General features: G+C 42.9%; 1 protein-coding gene across 5 annotated transcripts in view; it reads right to left on the bottom strand.

Moving 5' to 3' along the window:
* MOB3B (MOB kinase activator 3B) overlaps positions 1 to 21269 on the bottom strand; it is a 218006-nt gene that overhangs the window by 119602 nt on the left and 77135 nt on the right. For all 5 annotated transcript variants that reach the window (XM_066257375.1, XM_066257370.1, XM_066257374.1 and 2 more), the window contains exon 2: positions 8090 to 8705. In XM_066257375.1, coding sequence (XP_066113472.1) covers positions 8090 to 8507 — 418 coding nt within the window. In that variant the 5' untranslated portion in view covers positions 8508 to 8705. The remainder of the gene's footprint in view (positions 1 to 8089; positions 8706 to 21269) is intronic.

The following is a 21269-nucleotide window of genomic DNA, read 5'->3' on the forward strand; positions in this document are numbered from 1 at the left end:
ACATCTGCTCAGCAATGTGAACTGTGTGGCCACACAGAGTTAATCTCATCCCAGGAATGTTGACCTTTTCTTCCACTGGTTCCATAAGAATACAGCAGCGATGAAGGGAAGATGGATTACCAACCCCACAGCCGAACGTGTCACGCAATGATAGATGCTCATCGCTGGTTCTTTCCTTTCTCACCTCTGTCCACCTGTAGCCTGTTTCCTCACACTGACACTGCGTGATACTGAGGGGACTAACGCTGAAAGCGTACCCAGCTTGCACTAAGTGGTTTCCATGCAGCATGCCATTTTATATTGTCAACGCTCCTGTGAAATGCATGCTGTTGTACGCATTTGATGGACAAAGAACTGGTTTAGAAAGACTGGAAAATTGCTAGTGAAAGCTGGTAACGGGTATTCACATTCAGGTCTTAGACGAATGCTTCCGTTCCTCTTACCACTCCTCCTTTCCAAACTGGCTCATCTGCCCAGAGCATCCATTTTACTAGAAGACTTAAAGGGGAAACTATTTATGTCATTTAGAATATGAATTTAATATGAACTTTTAAAGATAAAACACCAGAAAGGTCTCGTACGCAGAGGCCTTACAGAAGACCCATGTCCCAGACCTATGAAGGCATTTTAAAGGAAAAGCTTGTGTGTGAATCACTCTCCATACATGGAGGGCAGGCAAATCACTTTGCCTCCACCAAAATGACATTGTTTAAGTATCCAGACACTGTCTGGAGGGGAGGCAGAGAGAGAGGGCTCCCAGTGTCAGGGCCCCGCTGAAACACCTGCTCAGAAAGCAAAAGCCCATGGTCTCTTCAGAACTCAGTCCGACCTGACCAGGTGGGGGCGCAGTGGATATAGTGTTGGCCTGGGATGCTGAGGACCCAGGTTCAAAACCCCGAGGTTGCTGGCTTGAGCATGGGCTCATCTGGCTTGAGCACAGGCTCACCATCTTGAGTGTAGGGTCTCTGGCTTGAGCCCAAAGTCACTGGGTTGAGCAAGGGGTCCTGGCTCGGCTAGAGTCCCCTCGTAAGGCACATGTGAGAAAGCAATCAGTGAACAACTAAGGTGCCATAATGAATAATTGATGCTTCTCATCTTTCTCCCTTCCTATTTGTCCCTATTTGTCTCTCTCTTTCCCTCACTAAAAAAAAAAAAAAAAAAAAAGAACTCAGGACCTCAGGGATAATTCCAGTGTGCTTGGGGATCTCATCCCTACTTCAAGTGGTGGTTTGTGTAGTGTTCCTTCCAGCTCCGTATTCTGGTTCTGGTTCAGTCCTTTTCCTTCACCCTGTTGCACTTCCAGATTGCTAGGTACATTTGCACATGCCTTGCAGTTTGGTGCTGAGCAGGCCTGCCTCTCCATGCAGCACTGACCGCACGACACAGCCTCCCTGGGCTAAGGACGGCCCCACCTCTAAAACTACCAACTGGATTAAAGCAGCAGATGCCCTCACCCCCACCCGACTACAGCTTTGTTTTTCATCTCTGTTTGCCACTGAATATCACATATCCCATTTCCCTTCCCAGATGATGCTGAGATGCAACAACTTGTCACCGGAGATATGGCCCATTAAAATTACATCGCACAAGTAATGGAGAACTCAGTGCAGGTTGGGACAGCAGGTAATTAGCCTTACCTCGCAGGGCAGCCTCTAGGCCCTCTAGGCGCCCTGTCTCCACCCCCCTTCCTCTCCGCTTCTTAGCTCACAATTCCCTCACCATTTCTCAGAGGTCTCTCTTGGGATTTATGGGGTGGGGGCGGTTATTTAACACTGTTCTCATTAAGTCAGCCACCAAGTCATTGCAGTATTGGGTGAACAAGGTGAGGGCGGACAATGGCGACCATCACAGCACACCATCAATCTTCCAGCATCTAGTGGGGGTGGAGAAGGGCAGGCTCAGCTGTCTCTGCGTGTTTTCTACGAATAGATAACTGAACAGACTTGAATAGTACCAGAATCCAAAGGGGGCAAGCTATAAAAAGAACCGTGGAGTCGCAATCCGTAAGAACCCAGTACAGTTTGCTTGTTTTCCAGGCCCTTGCTGGGTTTGTCTGAGGACATTGCTTAGAGAAGATTAATGTTGGAGACAACTGGCAGGGGTAAATCAAGGGTAACAGTGCTATTGATTCTGGGGCAAAACCAGCACAGTCTGAGATGCTGGAGGAGTGGAGAGCACAAGCTGGAAGGCCAGGGGGCTTCAGGTCAGATCCTAGCTCTGCCTGTGTGACCCTGGGCAGGTACTCACGCTTTTCCATCGGTGAAAAAGAAACCACGTTACCCACCTTTACAACATTGTTTTACGAGGGCTGTGTCAGGGGCTCCATTTCTGGCGCCAAGAAAACGTTCCCATCCCCTTGAGAGATAAAATCCAGGTAACCTTGCCCAACACTGATTTTAATGAGTGGCTTGTCCAAGAGGTGACTGGTAGGTTATCTCCCCACTTCTACAGCTAAACTGCTGGTTAGACACTGGATATGGGCAGGTTAGGTTTAATATTCAGTCTTCTGAAAACCAAACAAGTAGACTCACCTTGGCTTTCTCTCTAAAGAGTTAGTACTTTTCCCAGGAGTCAGTCTAGCTCCTAAGGTAACAGTGAGATTTCCCCAGGTCTTTGAGTGATGAAAGCTGGAAGTACTTGGTATAAGCCCCACCGCAGAGTGATGCAGCAATAAAGATGGAGAATGTTAAAAACATCTTGTTCAGTCTTTCACAACACATTTTGTTTTTCCAGCTTTATGGTTCAGAAATTGTCCAATGGGCTGCATGCATTCTGGTTAATAGTTTTGGGGAAATGTATGCAGAGGAAGGTGACTAACATGTCTGTTTACAGCATCTCTCCTAGGTGCTTATGGTTCTAGGCCAGGGGCTTTTACTCACAGTGCCTTGTTTCATCCTTACTACAGCCCCTGGAGATCAGAACTGTCATCTTTAATCGACTAAGAGAGAGAGAGAGAGAGAGATGTTGGCTCCGGGGTTACGTGTTTACCAACATCACAGAGCATCATCAGTGGCAGAACCTTGACCGTACCCGAGTCTCTGTGTACTAGTCTAGGGCTGGTTCTACCACACTGTAAATGTGTCTTCTTCGTGTACACTGTCTTACTAGTGTTATAGAAATTTATATCAAACTCTTTTTTTTTTAAATGTGAGGAAAACACATAATAGAAAATAAGTTAAAAATTAAAGGCTAATTATAACCTCAGTTCTCCAATATCCCATGACCAAAAAATTCACCCCATGGACGTTTTTATAGATTCATGTTTTCTGCCACAGTTTTTAGAGAGAGGATGAAACGCATTTGTAATCTCATGAGGAAAGTTGCCAAAGGGACTCACTCCTTCTGTGATACACTTGACCACTGAATGAACTATTCATTTTAGAAAAACGTGTAGAGCGATATGGAGCAGCTAAATATTCTGGACATTAGGGAAACTGCTCAAGGACATGAACTCTGTGCTTTGTGCTCTCTTGGTGTTTAAAACAGGGCCCGCTTCCAAGCAGGCGCTCCACAGACATTTACTGACTGAAGTAATGACTGAATGGCAGTAACAGGTAGTCATGAGCTCACAAAGTGTTTTCTTGAGGCTAAGTCATCTTCTGCTCAATCTTGGCGTGCAACGTGGGAGCAGTTATGGTGCCAGGAAACTCCTCGGGCATTCCAGAGGTAATTTTTTTTAAACAAAAACATAACCAAACAAAAATTTTAAATTTAAAAATTATAGCAAAAATCATGTTTTCTGAAATTTTATCGACCCCTAGACAACCTCCTAAAACCACTGAACTCTTTCGTTATATGAAAGAAAATTGACAAAATAATGACATGTGCTGTGAATGGTAATGGGAGACCAGTGTGTAGATTGTTGGCCGGACCCACTTGAGCAGAAATGCTGACCTCTAAAGTACTTATTACTGTACAACTGGAAAGCCCCTGAGTTTGTTTACATGTCAGCTTCCTCACTGATAAACTGAGATATTTAATTCATTGAGTTACTGGGAGAATTAAGAATGACGAATAGTGCTCGGCACTTAGCAGGCTCAGTAAGCATGCGTGCCCTCCCTCGCTTCCCCCTCCATCCCTGATCTTTCCTTCTCTGACACCCATTTATTCTAAAACCACAGAAGTAGGTGAGATCACGTAATCATTTATTAAATGTTCTTATTCCTTCTGTTCAAAGGCTTTTTAAAAACATGATTTGAAGGAGCTCTAAGTTTTCTATTCATTTTTTTTCTGAGTGTCAGACCTAAGATATTCAATCCTATTATATAATAGAAAAACAGGGAAGCTGAGGACTAAAAAGTAAAAATTACTGTAATTGGGCCATAGGAAGAGAAAGGTTGTGGTTTTCTAGGCTTCCAATTTTGTTGTTGTTGTTGTCATTATCTCTAAAAATGTATACAGATACAATTGAAGGGGAGATGGCTCATGCTTCTGAAGTTACTGCTGTATTAGGAGCTTTAACAAGGACATCTGTTGTTTTTTTAACAAAGGAAGCTGGAGAGGATCAAGGGAAAGTGCAGGAGACTATGGTTCACAAGGGAGCCACATCTGTTTGGTATTCTCTCAACTGAGAAAGCTCAACTTCTGAACAGCACGGGTATCCTAGTTAAACTGGAACTTAGGGGTAGATGAAAGCTGTTCTTTCCTCCATGTTTCAATGGTACTGATCAACAGCTGTTTATATCCTTTAATACCTAACTAAGGGTGAAGCCTGCACATCTGTCAGTATTTTCCGGTTCTATTTCCTTGAATCACAGTGGGGAGGAGGTGAAGTTTGAATCCCTCCCAATTCCCAGGCAAGAACACAGAAATATGCCTTGGATTCAAAGCTGTAATGCTAAGCAGAAGTCCCTATTTCTCATCCACCCAGGGTCTGCTGTTTGCTGAGAATTCTTCTTCTACTTTATCCTGACAGACGTCTTGATCATTTTCATGATAATGATGACTCATGGCAGCACAAAGATCAAAACGAAGAAAAGTAGGCTGGAATAGGGGGGAGGAAGAAGAGAAAGTGAACTCTAACAAAGAAAGTGGCTCCTGAAGATAAGTTACTTCAAAAGAGAGCAAAAATACGGCAAATAACGGGTGAGCAGGGTGCCGATGAAGACCCCCAGGGTGACAGTGGGTGGTGGTGGTTTATACTAACCTCTACCATTTTACCTTGAAAATTTTCAGTAGTCAAAATGAGCCCTGGCCGGTGGCTCAGGGGATAGAGCATCAGCCCATCATATAAACACCCTGGGTTCGATTCCTGATCAGGACACACAGGAGAAGTGACCATCTATTTCTCCCCCCCTTCCCCTTCACTTTCTCTTCCATTCCCACAGCCAGTGGCTTGAGTGGTTTGAGCATGTTCCCGGGCACAGAGGATGCACTGTTGAAGTGCATCAACCTTAAACACTAAAAATAGCTTGGTACTCGAGTATTGGCCCCAGATGGGGTTGCCAGGTGAATCCCAGTTGAGGTGAATGCAGGAGTCTGCCTCACTATCTCCCCTCCTCTCACCTAAAAAAAAAATTAAACTTTTTGGAGGCAAGTTGCACAAAATACCCAGGATGGTAATAAAGGGATTCAGAGACATTTGTTTAACTTCACTTTGATCATCAGCACCATAGACATGTTGGGACTCTGTAAAGATTATTTTTCCTTCCATCCATCCATCCGTCCACTCACCCACTCAGTCAGCAACTTGTAAGGCACTAAAGCTGGACTTAGTGCTAGGGTAGTGAAATGAATAAGACATATTCCACAACTTTAAGGGGCCTACATTCAATGAGTGACAGACACATGGTACAGGATGCACAGACTTACACTAGACAGAAAAGATAGATGGTGATTCCAGAAGAAGAGAACAACATGTATAAAACCAAAAGGTAAGAAACAGACTCTTTCTGGGGAATGAAAAGCATTCTGGGTAGTTACCATTAACAGATGAGAGAGCAATGGGTTCTTACTAAAAGTTCAAATGCTTACATCTTTCTATGAGATTCTACTTTAGTTGTTAAGGGTTAGGACCAAGGAATTTACATTTTTAACAGAAAACCCAAGTAATTCTGATACAAAGAAAAGTTTGATAACTCTAATTTATATCGATCCACATTTCCCAAAGGATGCTAATGATATTCCATTTAAAAAAAAGAAAGCCAGTAGGTTCTAATTAGGAAAAACCATTTACTAAAGTATTATTCCTTTCTTGGAGATTTATAATGCATATTAGCATATTAAAAGTCCTGCAGTGAAGAAATCAATTTCACTCAGCATTTCTCAAACTAATTTTTCCATAGAGGAAAAAAATCAAGGTACATCAATTCAGATCTCTCAGAACACTGGTGTTCTATGGAGCATAAATTGGGAAGGATTCTGATCAGGTGAGTATGGTTCCCAAACCCATTCAATGGCTAAAGAAATGTCTAGAACAAGATGGCAACATCAGTTACTCTGGGGGTCATGGCAGCCTCCACTGATCTCCCCCAAGCAAAGTCTAAAACCACCCCAGGAGTTTCCTCACTCTCCACTAACACACCATGGCCTTGTGAGATTATTTCTTGTCACCGACTCTACACAGTGACCACAACTGCCAGAGATCGTAGAAGTGCCCAGATTTCAAAGCATCAAGGGGCAGGGCCTGAAGGGGAAGGACAGAGAGGGGTCTCCTTGCCCACATTTATTTATCTTTATTGTTATCATGTGTTCTGCACAGAGCATTTGGCAATGGCTTCTAATGCTTTTGGAAAAGAAAAATTCCTCTCAGCAACAAAAGAAGCCTCTGACAGTCGAAGAAAGTGCAAAAAGGCATGAACCTAAGCGATTCCCGCCCCTCGGAGGTGCCTCTTATATGTCTGAGAAAGGGGACTGGAAACCTGTTTTCTTCCTCCTCTTTTGGGCTTGCATCACCTCCACCTCCTTCCTTAACAAGGCAGCACAGAGAGAAAGACTGTGAGGGAACCGGACAGGTCAAGGCAACACAATGATGCTGAGCAAATTGGTTTCTGTGCTGAATATTTCAAGATGTACTCAGTGCCCTAATCAATTTATACACTTTTTTTTTTCTGGTATTAACTTAATTACTTCCATATGCCCCACCTCAATTTTCCATATGCCACTTGGGGGGACACACATCCCAACTAGAGGTGATTTTCAACAATGTGTTTCAAATACTTCTTTTAGACCCCAACCATCTCAGAGCTTTTTAATAATACTTTCCAACAGCACAAGTATTTTTTCAGTCATTCTGCAAGTATTTCCTGAATGCCTATGACGGTTTTAGGGCACCATGCTAACTCAACACTGGAGATACAACAATAGAAGTACGGAGCCTGGACCTAAAAAGAGGGAATTTTAAAGTTAGCCTGTCAGTGCGTGGAAAATCCAATGATCAGAAAGAAGCATAAAGAAACACAAGGGGTAGAAAAAGTTTGGCCCTTCCCTTTGAAGTTTTATGACTCAGAGCCCAAAGGGAACAAAGCATCTGCATTTCAAGTGTCCTGGTGGGTCTGGTCACTACACAAGGGTCCAGAGTCAACAGTGCAGACTGGAATTAATAACTTGTGATCAGAGAGGGTAGGACAGAACGGCAGGATCTTTATTCTCCCAGAATGCCAACCCCTTGTTCCGTGGATCCCCCCCCAAAAATCCATGGATTCTCACACTGGGATTTCTTAACCTGAGAGATGAATACCAGTAAACTGCTCCTGAGATAATGTCACTTTAATTATTTAACTAGTTAAATAATAAGAACATTTCCAGAATGATGGGGTGGGTTTGAAGTGCAGTCCTAAGGGAACCAGAAAGATCAAACCTAGCATGTCACCAAGTCAGTGTTCCTTGGCATGTGGCATGTGTAATTTCATGACTGGGGTCCATGAAATTATTGCAAGTGATCCACAAATGATATTTTTCAAAATTTCAAATCAGGTTCTTATATATGGAAAAAGACACTTCAGGTATGTGAGGGATGGAATTTGGGGCAACATTCATTGATAATGTGTGGTATATAGCACTCTAAGGCAGTACTAGAAGAAACCCCTGTAAACTTTCTGAGCTTGGGTGGGACATGACAGGATCATCAAGAAGCTGGTCATGGACTTACCCACACATGTTGGAAATATGTCCTCATTGTTGATCTGGACCTCGATCCAATCCATAAGCAGATTCATGTACTGGGGGGCAGGCAGTGCTGTCGGCTTCTTGTACTTGAGGTCATCCTGCCACCGGTACTCATATTTGGGCCCTCCTGACATCACTGGGCAGGTACGCTCGGTGCAGAACTCGCAGATGGTGCCATAGATGAGGTTGATCCGATTGAAGAAGTCGACCACGTGCACTGCCACCCAGTCATTCTGGTCCTCCCCGCTGGGCAGCTGCACGGCCGCCTTCAGGTCCACGCCCGAGTTGAGGGATGCCTGGGCCCGTTTGTGGAGCTCAAACCTCTGTGTGCCAGGTTCAAATTTCCTCTTGGGCCGGAAGGTCTTGTCCTTGTTGAACACTTGCTTCAGAGCTATAGACATGGTCGTCTCCTCTTCTTCCTTTGTTTTGCAGGAAGCAAAAAAGCACCTGGAACTTTTCAGCGAGAGATCACAACCCAACAAAGTTTTCCACTGCCAGCCCTCTGGCCCCAGTCTTGCAGCTTGCAACTTCGATTCTATTTTAAATGGCCCCTTCTGTCTTCCTCTTGAGTGATTTCCAGAGGAACCTCATGTTTCTTCCTATAGGCAGGAGAGAAAAGAGTCTCATAAGTGCCTAGTTTGCATTTAAAAAATGGCAAAGGTTTAGACCAGATTTCCACCTTGCCTTTGGCTGTGCTAACTTCTATCTAGGTATGTATGTGTGAGGGTTAAGCCAAACCCCTGGGAATCTGTATTGGTGATTTAAAACATGCAAATAAGCAAAAAATAAAAAAAAGGCATCATACCCCTTTTCTTCATGATCATAGGCTCAGTGGACCTCTCCAAGGTGTTAAGGATGAGAATGGCAGTCAATGACTCATCCCCATCCCACAGATGCTCCTTTGGAGACCATCTACCCACCCCACCTCCACTGTCCCACTGAGTTAGCATGCGGCCACTACCCCATTCTCCTGGACACAGCTGAATGGTGGCTACTACAGCGAGCAGTCTAATAAGAATATTTCTCCTGGGAATTTAGAATCAGGACCTAGCCTTTGTTCTGCATTACCCCTGAGAAGTGATGAAAACTAGATAAAGTTGAGCTCTATTCGGACCATACATTGTGCAGTTGAGAAAGCTGGTCTTCAGAGAGAGGAGGGATGAGGGAAGAAGAAGTGGAAGTGGAGGGAAAAGAGGAAGTGGAGATGGAAGGAGATACTAACATACAGAGAAACAGGCAAGAACACAAATGGCCACAGAGAGAAGACAAGAGAAAAAGAAAGAGACAGGAATGGAAAGAGTAACTTATGTAGTTCCTGACAACCTTCAGAACTGGTTCCAATTCCTTTTAAAGCCTCACTATGATTCCAGCCCTTGGAATTCATAAGTTTTTTTGTGAATTAATCAAATAAATTCCTTGTTTTACTTCAGTTAATTTGAGTGGGTCTTATTTCTTTCCCAAGAATCCTTAACTATAACAGTTTTCTCACCCCTAAAATCTGACATCCATTATGTCCTTGATATCACCCTCTAGATAGCACTTCAGGGCACAGCTGTCCAACAAAACTCTCTGTGATGATGCAAATGTTCTATATCTTTGTTGTTTAATATGGTGCCCACAAGACACATGTGGCTATTAAGCACTTAAAATGTGACTAGTGTGACTAGGGAGCTAAATTTTTCCTTTTGTTTCATTTTAATTAAATTCAAATAGCCATATGTGGCTTGTGGCTACCATACTGGCAGTACAGCCTTGAAATCTTCAAAACTCTCTTCTTCATGATCTCATTTGACACAAAATTCTAGACGTTTATAGTAGATTTATAGTAGACATAGTGGATTTGTAGTAGGTATCATTATCTCTGGGTTTCCAAGATATAAAATGACTTGACTAACAAGGTCCCATAGCTAGTTGGGGGCATGGTTAGGATTACCATATTTCCCCATGTATAAGACACTCATGTATAAGACGCACCTTAATTTTGGGGCCTGAAATTTGAAGAAAAAAAAATGTATTACATAAAGCTATTGAACTCAAGTTTTATTCATCATAAAATTCATACAACTCCTCAAGCGGGAAATGCAAGTAAAAAAACCTACAACCACTGTATAAGATGCAGGTTTTAGACCCCAAATTTTTCGGGAAAGGGTATGTCTTATACATGGGAAAATACAGTAAAATTAACTTTCTTAACACTTAGCAAATGCTCTTTCCATGTGGTGTTAAGAGTCTAAAAAGTGATGCCCTTCAAGCTGTCTTTCCTGTTGGTTCATGAAGCTGCTTTACCCAGAGCTTCCATCCACGTACTCCCCAAAGATGACAAGTATAGACTGGCTGGAAGTAAGACTGTTTTCTGTGGCCTAGAAACAGCGAGGAGGTGACCTGACCCATTCATAGGTCAAGTCCTAGCAAAATGAGCCAAGAGCTGTGGCCAGACACAGAGGGCCCATCATGAAACCTGGACTTGGAGTTAGAAGAGTTAAAATGCACTGAAGCGCTTTCCCTCCCTAGAACGGCTTCCGTCATTCCATCTCACACACTGCTCAGTGATGTATTATTCAACCTTCGTTATTCAGGCAAAACAAAACCACCCCACAAAACAAAACAAAAAACCAGCTGAGACATCCAGATTCGCTCCACAGCTCTGCTAGGAACTGCTGACCCTTCAGCTGAATGCCCACTCTGCCCACCCACCACGCCCCAAGCTTCTGCGTTCTCACTCCCTCCCTCTTACCCCACCCTCTTCCTGGAGGGTGTACACTGCAATTACATAGGAAGAGGTGCCTTTTCTCCTCCTTCTGTGGCTTTGAGCATACACACACCCCACTAGAAGACCCATGTGGAAACGCAGGTCACGTGACACTCTCTGCCTGAGACTACCAAATCCCACTCCTGGCCACTTTGAGGTCTCACCAGGAAGGATATCACCATGCAAATTCTAAAATTTTAGCAAAATAAAGGGTAATCTCTTTTTCAAAACTACACTTCCCAAAGGCTTGGCCTACCTGTTAACAGGCTTAAGAAAACTGAGGGCCTTAACAGGGTATTTCCAAAATAAAAACGTGAGTTAAAGTTGGGAGGATAGAGAAAAGATGGTAAGCCTTTTTCTTTCTTTCCCACTTCTTTTAAAAGAGATACTGTTATAAAGTACTGTATCCCAGATTCTGAAAGGCACTGTACCTCACTTCATCGGGTTTACGTAGAGACACCAAGTCCAGATAAATTTTGAAGGGTTTTATTAAAGGAGATTTATTAAATATGCCAGCCGCATATGGCTGACATAAGGCAACAGACCCAAATCATGTGTGCCAAGTATATTTCAGAGGCTGGTTATATACCCTTGCACTACACACAGTTTGGGGGGCATGACAGTACGACATAATCATTAACAAGATTATAACATTTGTCTAGGGCAGGGGTAGTCAACCTTTTTATACCTACTGCCCACTTTTGTATCTCTGTTAGTAGTAAAAGTTTCTAACCATACACCATTCCACAGTAACGGTGATTTATAAAGTAGGAAAGTAACTTTACTTTATAAAATTTATAAAGCAGAGTTATAGCAAATTAAAGTAATAATAATAATTACTTACCAAGTACTTCATGTTGGATTTTCACTAAGTTTGGCAGAATAAATCTTTATAAAACTTACTATAGTTAAATCTATTTTTTTATTTATACTTTGTTTGCTCCACTACCGCCCACCATGAAAGCTGGAACGCCCACTAGTGGGTGGTAGGGACCAGGTTGACTACCACTGGTCTAGGGGATTTACATAGAATGTTAAAGCTTTCAAGGTAAGGCAGTCAAAGACATTCACAAATCCTTTTAGTATCTATCTCTCCTCCTTTGCCTAGAGGTACATGTTAATCTCAGATTTCAGGAAGGGAGGGAGAGCTAAAATCAGTGTAGGGTGGTATGTAAATTTTGCCTCTTATTGAAAGCAAAAGGGAGTTCTTCAGATAACCTTAATCCTTTCAGAGAACTTAAAAACCAAATGACCCTAGTCATCCTTATAAATCAGGAGACTTCTACATTCTTTCTCCTCCATTTTCCAAAGAAAGGTCAGTAAAGCCTGACCTTTTCCTTCTAGAATATCAATATCAATTTTGCAGCTTTTTGGTACCTTACAACAACAGCACTAGGTTTTTCTGTATCACAAATGCTTAATTGCTGACAGTTGTTGGGCAGATAAAATGTATTATGCTCACTTTGTTAAAGATGGCGCTGCCCACGTGGAGGCCGTCACCCAGGTGATATTAATGTGTGTTGGGGGTGGGCTAAAGGCAGGCAGAATCCTTGTAGCCTGGGGCTTGGTTTTGGGATTAAGCCTTTCCCACCCTTTTTGATGTGGGGTGGTGCAATCCCATCATGTCTCTGATAAGTGACTTTGTATTAGAGACTTCTCTATTTTGTATATTGGATTAAAGGTTTGGATTTCTACACTATAAAATGGGGGCAGAATGGGAGCTTGCTCTTGGTTCCTGAGATTATCATTAGAGGAGAGAGCAGAGAGGAGAGCAGAGAAAGGCCACGTAGAGGAGGCCAGGAGAAGCAGCCAAGGGGGCGGAGTGTTGAGTGGGAAGCCAGTTTGTGCAGAGTTTGTGCAGGGAGAAGGAAGGAGATGGGGAACAGAGGTGAATAAGGCTGGTGAGCTAGTGTAAAGCCAGTAGTCACGGCCACTATCACAGCCACCTGGCCCATGCAGGTTCGCATTGGATTCGGACAGTCGGTAAAGAAACAACGGAGCCAAAACTGATGGGCCAACATCTTTAATCCTAGCTTGCACCCGGCGGGCAAGTAAAAACACACACCGGGCTCCAAAACCCACTCACCTTCAGTGCTCACAAAGCTACTGACTTATCCGAGTTTCCTATAATCAAAGGTTTCTAGCTCACCAGACTTATTCACCTCTGTTCCCCATCTCCTTCCTTCTCTCTGCACTAACTGGCTTCTCACTCAACACTCCGCCATCTTGGCTGCGTCTCCTGGCCTCCTCCATGTGGCCTTTCTCTGCTCTCTGCTCTAATGATAATCTCAGGAACCGAGAGAGCAAGCTCCCGTTCTGCCCCCATTCTATAGTGTAGAAATCCAAACCTTTAATCCAATATACAAAATAGGGAAGTCTCTAATACAAAGTCACTTATCTGGGGCATGATGGGATTGTACCACCCCACATCAAAAAGGGTGGGAAAGAATCCCAAAACCAAGCCCCAGGCTACAAAGATCCTGCCTGCCCACAGAGACACACATTAATATCACCTGGGCAACGGCCTCTATGTGGGCAGCGCCATCTTTAACAAAGTGAGCATAATATCTTTTATTTGCCCAACAGCTAGAAACCTTTGATTCTAGGAAACTCGGATAAGTCAGTAGCTTTGTGTAAAGCCAGGAGGCAGGGCCAGGGCCACTATCAGAGGAGCCCAGCCCATGCAGGTTCGCATTGGATTCGGACAGTCGGTAAAGAAACCATGGAGCCAAAAACTGGTGGGCCATAGTCTTTAATCTAGCTTGCACCCGGCGGGCAAGTAAAAATACACACTGGGCTCCAAAACCCAGTCACACTCAGTGCTCACAAAGCCACTGACTTATCCGAGTTTCCTAGAATCAAAGGTTTCTAGCTCACCAGACTTATTCTCCTCAGTTCCCCATTTCCTTCCTTATCCCAGATACAAAGTCTACATAAACTGGTATCTCACTCAGCACTCTGCCATCTTAGCTGCTTCTCCTGGCCTCCTCCACATGGCCTCCTTCCGCTGCTGGCTCTACTCTCTCATGCTGATCATCCCAGGAACCAAGAGCCCCAAACTCCCGCTCCGTTCCCATTTTATAGTGTAGAAATCCAAACCCTTAATCCAATATACAAAATAGGGAAGTCTCTGAGGCATGACAGGATTGTACCACCTCACACCAAAAAGGGTGGGACAGGCTTAATCCCAAAACCAAGCCTCAGGCTACAACAATTCTCAACACACATTAATATCACCTGGGCAACGGCCTCTTTAACAAAGTGAGCATAATACATTTTATCTGCCCAACACTTTGTGAGCACTGAATGAGTGGGTTTTGGAACCCAGTGTGTGTTTTTACTTGCCTGCCAGGTGCAAGCTAGGATTAAAGATAATGGCCCATCAGTTTTTGGCTCCGTTGTTTCTTTACCGACTGTCCGAATCCAATGCGAACCTGCATGGGCCAGGCTGCTGTGATGGTGGCCCTGGCTACTGGCTTTAGTAAAAACACACACTGGGCTCCAAAACCCACTCACATTCAGTGCTCATAAAGCTACTGACTTATCCGAGTTTCCTAGAATCAAAGGTTTCTAGCTCACCAGACTTATTCACCTCTGTTCCCCATCTCCTTCTCTCTGCACAAACTGGCTTCTCAACACTCCACCACCTTGGCTGCTTCTCCTGGCCTCCTCCACGTGGCCTTTCTCCCCTCTCCTCTCTGCTCTCTCCTCTAATGATAATCTCAGGAACCAAGAGAGCACGCTCCCATTCTGCCCCTATTTTATAGTGTAGAAATCCAAACCTTTAATCCAATATACAAAATAGGGAAGTCTCTAATACAAAGTCACTTATTTGAGGCATGATGGGATTGTACTACCCCACATCAAAAAGGGTGGGAAAGGCTTAATCCCAAAACCAAGCCCCAGGCTACAAGGATTCTGCCTGCCTTTAGCCCACCCCCAACACACATTAATATCACCTGGGCGACGGCCTCCTCATGGGCAGCGCCATCTTTAACAAAGTGAGCATAATATATTTTATCTGCCCAACAAGCAGCAACAATGGAACAGCCACCCCTCACATCTCCAGCAAATAAGACTTGTTCTGCCTGACCAGGCGGTGGCACAGTAGATAGAGCGTCAGACTGGGATGCAGAGGACCCAGATTCGAGACTCCGAGGTCGCCAGATTGAGTGCGGCCTCATCTGGTTTGAGCAAAAGCCCACCAGCTTGAACCCAAGGTCGCTGGCTCCAGCAAGGGGCTACTCGGTCTGCTGAAGGCCTGCGGTCAAGGCACATATGAGAAAGCAATCAATGAACAACTAAGGTGTTGAAACACGCAATGAAAAACTAATGATTGATGCTTCTCATCTCTCTCTGTTCCTGTCTGTCTGTCCCTGTCTATCCCTCTCTCTGACTCACTCTGTCTGTTAAAAAAAAAAAAAAAAAAGACTTGTTCTGCTGTTCTAATGATGAAGGTATTATCAACTCCAGGGTCCTTAAATCGATCTTCTTTCTTTATGTGACTCTCGATATCACTAATGAGTGACTTTTTCCCTGTGGCCTGGAGTGTCTGCTTGCATGGACACAAACGTGGCAACCTTCCTCCACCTCACTGCCAGACTCTAGAGTCCCTCTGGCCCTCTGATGAGAGGCGTGAACGAGACAGAACAATCAGAGCAAGTCCCCCTGCGGCAAAGCCCTGCACAGGCTGGTGCTCACTATTATCTCCATATCACAGATGCGAAAATTCTGATCTCCTAATGCTTGTTCTAAATGTGTTATCTTTTTGACATGCTCAGACTTGAGGATGTCTTTTTTGGTTAAATTTTTAGTCTAGAATGAAGTTGTCTGGAGAGGAGATAAGGTTGGTGTGCAGGTCAATGGCAATCCAGAATGGATAATAACAAATTAATCATGCCACTGAATGACTAAACAAAGAGGCATGTCTGTGTATTTATCTGAATGTCAGATGCTATACTGGGGCAGGTATCCAAGTGTTTTGAATTGGAAAAGGGAACAAGAAATCCACCTGGCCTAATTTTCCAACCCAGAGCCCCACTGGGACCCCTGCTAATAATATATATGGTAAGCATAGTAAATGGTAATATCAATGCTCCTCAAATGTTAATGTAAGATCTTGTTCTGACCCAGGCGGTCTGAGATGGTACATAAAAGTCAGCATTTCTTGCAAATCAAAACTACAATGAGATACCACCTCACCCCTGTTAGATTAGCTATTATCAACAAGATGGGTAATAGCAAATGTTGGAGAGGCTGTGGACAAAAAGGAACCCTCATTCACTGTTGGTGGGACTGTAAAGTAGTACAACCATTATGGAGGAAAGTATGGTGGTTCCTCAAAAAACTGAAAATAGAACTACCTTATGACCCAGCAATCCCTCTACTGAATATATACCCCAAAACCTCAGAAACATTGATACGTGAAGACACATGTAGCCCCATGTTCATTGCAGCACTGTTCACAGTGGCCAAGACATGGAAACAACCAAAAAGCCCTTCAATAGAAGACTGGATAAAGAAGATGTGGCACATATACACTATGGAATACTACTCAGCCATAAGAAATGATGACATCAGATCATTTACAGCAAAATGGTGGGATCTTGATAACATTATAAGGAGTGAAATAAGCAAATCAGAAAAAAACAAGAACTACATGATTCCATACATTGGTGGAACATAAAAATGAGACTAAGAGACATGGACAAGAGTGTGGTGGTTACCAAGGGTGGGGGGGGGGAGGGAGGACATGGGAGGGAGGGAGGGAGAGAGTTAGGGGGAGGGGGAGGGGCACAGAGAACTAGATAGAGGGTGGCGGAGGACAATCTGACTTTGGGCGAGGGGTTTGCAACATAATTTGATGACAAAATAACCTAGACATGTTTTCTTTGAATATATGTACCCTGATTTATTAATGTCATCCCATTACCATTAATAAAAATTTATTAAAAAAAACAAAAAAAAAAAAAGTCAGCATTTCTAACAAGCTTCCTGGTGGTGCCAAATCTTCTAGTCCATGGAAGACGCTTTAACTATCAAGGCCTGATCTAACTAGGAGATCTTATTAGAAATGCAGATTCTCGGGCCTCCTCCCAGACTTAGATTTAAGCCTGCATTTTAATAAAATCTCAGAGGTATGTGCTTTGAGGAACAGTGAGTTGGAGGGCTGCCTGGCTGGCTGGGTAGAGTAATGATTAAATGGACTTCCATTTGTAGTTTTGCTGGCATCATAAACATAGTCTTCAGTTAAGTCTGCATATGTGTGTTGGAGAAAAAGAAAGATGACAGACTCATTGTTTTGAATACAATGGCCTTGACAGATGGTGACAATGAGCGGGTCTTTTGATCTGGATTGGTTTGGACAACAGCACAACACCGAGAAACTAGGAGGTTCCCACTGAATACCTTCTCCTAAATACCAGATGCAAAGTGGCTGCTGATAGTGCTGCTGCAGCTGCACCCTAGAAAAGCTTCTTTGATCCTGGCCAGAGAGCCTAGTTGGTTAAAGCATCTTCCCAAAGTGCAGAGGGTGTTGGTTCAATCCCCGGTCAGGGCACAGATAGGAACAGATCAATGTTCCTGTCTCTATCTATCTATCTATCTATCTATCTATCTATCTATCTATCTATCTATCTACCTATCTCTCTATCCTTTCCTCTCTCACTTAAGTCAATAAATAAAAATTTTAAAAAAGAAAAAAGAGAAGCTTCCTTGCCTAATGAAATGCAGTGCTAGCAAGAACAGTCATTATTCTCCGCCCTTGTTGTCTTCAGGGGAAAAAAAACAAGTCATAAGTTTTGCCCCTAGGTAGAAACTATAAGCAAATTCTACATTATGAACAGCATGCACTACAATGCTTGTTATCAATAAATATTTGAAACCAATTGATCCTTTAACCAATGAACATTACCTAAAGGCATTTTATGTGCCAGACATGGGGCCAGGGCTCAAAAGATACAGAGCTACTGACAACTTGGTTCCTGGCTTTGAAAAATCCACAATTTGATGTCTAGTTTTGAGGATAGTTTATTGGCTTTTGTTCTTTAAGCTACAAAGTTAAATGAACCAATATAATTAGTGATATGATTCCTTCACAGTATTACCTAGGATAGGAATGAAGAAAGATGACAAGAAATGAGATCTTGTAGAAAGAGAAAAGTAGAATTCCAAATAAACAGCAGAAAATTGACAGGAGCTCCATGTGTTCTCCATATTTTCTGCTTAATAGATCAATTACAGCAATAAAACATGATGTGCACTATAAAAACATGCAGAGAGAATGCAGCTGGGCTGTAAGAGAATGTTGACAAGGTAACTAAGCAACGCTGGCGAGGAAAGTTCTTATTTTTCTTTTCCTATTGATGTCTTCTGCCTTATTAGTTAAAAAATCAGAGTCCTTGCCAAGGATAAGTAAGAAATAAAACAAATCTCCCATTTGGTCCTGAGAGGTCCATCTTCTCTAGCTGTGGTCTCCTCTAAAGAGACACCGGTGGCACAGAGGGTAGGTAGGACAGCGAAGAGAGGGACTGATTATATAGTTGGGAAAAAGAAGTTCAATATTCGTCTTTGAGATGAAGGATTCCTCCTGGCAGGACCAGCTGGCAGGGCAATTCACTAAAGGAAGGCCATAAGAGAAACACCCCAGAAGTATCCCACATGAGGGAGATACCATGTCATCATCATTGCTGGGCCCCAAGAGCTAGGATGGTGCCTGGCATAGAGCCAGCTTCACTTACTGCTTGCTGAACAAAAGAATAAATGATAGTGAATGAAGAAAGCAAAAACGCCAAAGTGAAATAAAATTGGCCTTGTGTCTTTCACTCTTTGGGGGCACTATCTCAACCTGTAATCTCACTACCAACTCACTGAAGTTGGATATTACTGGCTGCTGGGCTGCTCTGAAGTGTCCCTTCTTGAAAGATCTAGACATCTGTCCAACGTCTCTTTCAAATGGGCTGTTCCCTCCTCCTGTTATCTAAAATTCCAGTTCTTCAGAACTGAAGAATGACTAATCTGATTTCCCATCTTCCCACTAGATTTTTCTCTTTATGGCTAGAAAAGTCCGTAGAACCTTCCTCTCATACCCCAAATACTGCAGAGAAGTAGATTAGGTTTTTATTCTAAAGAAGTAAGTGTGTGAATAAAATGAACATCATCTGACCTTCCCAGGCTCCAATAAAGGATGTGCCTAAAAATATAATTCTATCAACATTCATTTACTATTTCACTTCTGCCTACTTGTTAGGGGCTATATATCTTTGCTCACAAGGCAAACCCTGAATTGGAGAATCCTGCTTGAGAAGCAGCCTTGCTATTATTATTTTTTTGTCCAACTAATCTACCTCCTTCAACTTTGAGCTGCCATTTTGTTGCATTTTAGATTAGTTAGCAGAAATATTGTGGTCTCTTTTTAATGTTCCAGGATAAGCATGATTGAAGAGCTTGAAAAAGTCCACGTTATTTCTGAACACAGATGAAGTCAGGAAATACAGGTGCAGCCCAACAGAAGTATGCCACACGACCTTCAATCCCCCATCAATTTCTAGCTCTTCAATGTCCAGACAAGTTGCATTTTCACTGTTCTGTTTGTATATTTGCTTAGTAGGACATTTTAGCATCAGACTAGGAGTAAATATTCCAAAGATAAAACCATCGCATGCGACCTTGCATTCTGCAGCAGCAGCAACAGGAGTGATTGCTAGATGCACAGTGTTCCCAGCAGAGACTCAGAATGATTCCCCATTCTACAGACTCAAAACATTGCCGTTCAGAAGAGGACACTCGATGAAAAAAGGTGAAAAGATAGAAAAGGGTGAGATTGATTTGGTATGGTTTAAGTCACTACATATTCACATTCTACTAAAGAAAAGACAGATTTTTAAAAATTATTGTTTTTTACGGAGAATAAAATTCTTTAAAATAAAGGCCTTCATGAGGCCAGTAGAGACTGGCTTGGGTTCATAATAATGAGGAAGATGGCAAATGGTCCACCCTTGGCTAGGGTTGATCCAATCTTACCATGGTTTTAAAAATAAATAAGGTAAAATTATTATAAGTGCTTAGTTGACTCACTTCTAATTTATAAAATAAATTTAAAAATTAAGGCCCTGGACAGTTGGCTCAGTGGTAGAGTGTCGGCCTGACGTGCAGGAGTCCCGGGTTTGATTCCCGGCCAGGGCACACAGGAGAAGTACCCATCTGCTTCTCCACCCCTCCCCCTCTCCTTCCTCTCTGTCTCTCTCTTCCCCTCCCGTAGCCAAGGCTCCATTGGAGCAAAGTTGGCCCGGGTGCTGAGTATAGCTCTATGGCCTCGCCTCAGGCGCTAGAATGGCTCTGGTTGCAACAGAGCAACGCCCCAGATGGGCAGAGCATCGCCCCCTGGTGGGCATGCCAGGTAGATCCCAGTGGGGCACATGCAGGAGTTTGTCTGACTGCCTCCCCGTTTCCTACTTCAGAAAAATACAAAAAATAAAAATATAAATATAAAAATTAATAAATTAAAATTATAATAAAATTAATAAATAAAAAATTAATAATAATTTTTTTATTTTTGAATGTTTATTTTATTGATTTTTTTTTTATAGAAAGAGGAAGGGAGAGAGAGAGATAGGAACATCCATCTCTTCACATATGTGCCCTGACCGGGAATCGAACCAGCAACCTCTGAGCTTTAGGATGATGCTCTAAGCAACCGAGCTTCTGGCCATGGCAACAATTTTTTCAAAGAATGAAAAACTCCAAGTAATGTATCACTTACTCTTTTTTTTTTATATATATATATAATAATTTTATTTTTTTTAATGGGGTGACATCAATAAATCAGGATACATATATTCAAAGATAACAAGTCCAGGTTATCTTGTCATTCAATTATGTTGCATACCCATCACCCAAAGTCAGATTGTCCTCTGTCACCTTCTATCTTGTTTTCTTTGTGCCCCTCTCCCTCCCCCTTTCCCTCTCCCACTCCCCCCTCCCCCCCATAACCACCACACTCTTATCAATGTCTCTTAGTTTCACTTTTATGTCCCACCTACGTATGGAATAATGCAGTTCCTGTTTTTTTCTGATTTACTTATTTCGCTTCATATCATGTTATCAAGATCCCACCATTTTGCTGTAAATGTTCCAATGTCATCATTTCTTATGGCTGAGTAGTATTCCATAGTGTATATGTGCCACATCTTCTTTATCCAGTCATCTATTGATGGGCTTTTTGGTTGTTTCCATGTCCTGGCCACTGTGAACAATGCTGCAATAAACATGGGGCTGCATGTGTCTTTACGTATCAATGTTTCTGAGTTTTTGGGGTATATACCCAGTAGAGGGATTGCTGGGTCATAAGGTAGTTCTATTTTCAGTTTTTTGAGGAACCACCATACTTTCTTCCATAATGGTTGTACTACTTTAC

Source organism: Saccopteryx bilineata, chromosome 2 (assembly GCF_036850765.1).
Source record: "Saccopteryx bilineata isolate mSacBil1 chromosome 2, mSacBil1_pri_phased_curated, whole genome shotgun sequence".
Classification (NCBI taxonomy): Eukaryota; Metazoa; Chordata; class Mammalia; order Chiroptera; family Emballonuridae; genus Saccopteryx; species Saccopteryx bilineata.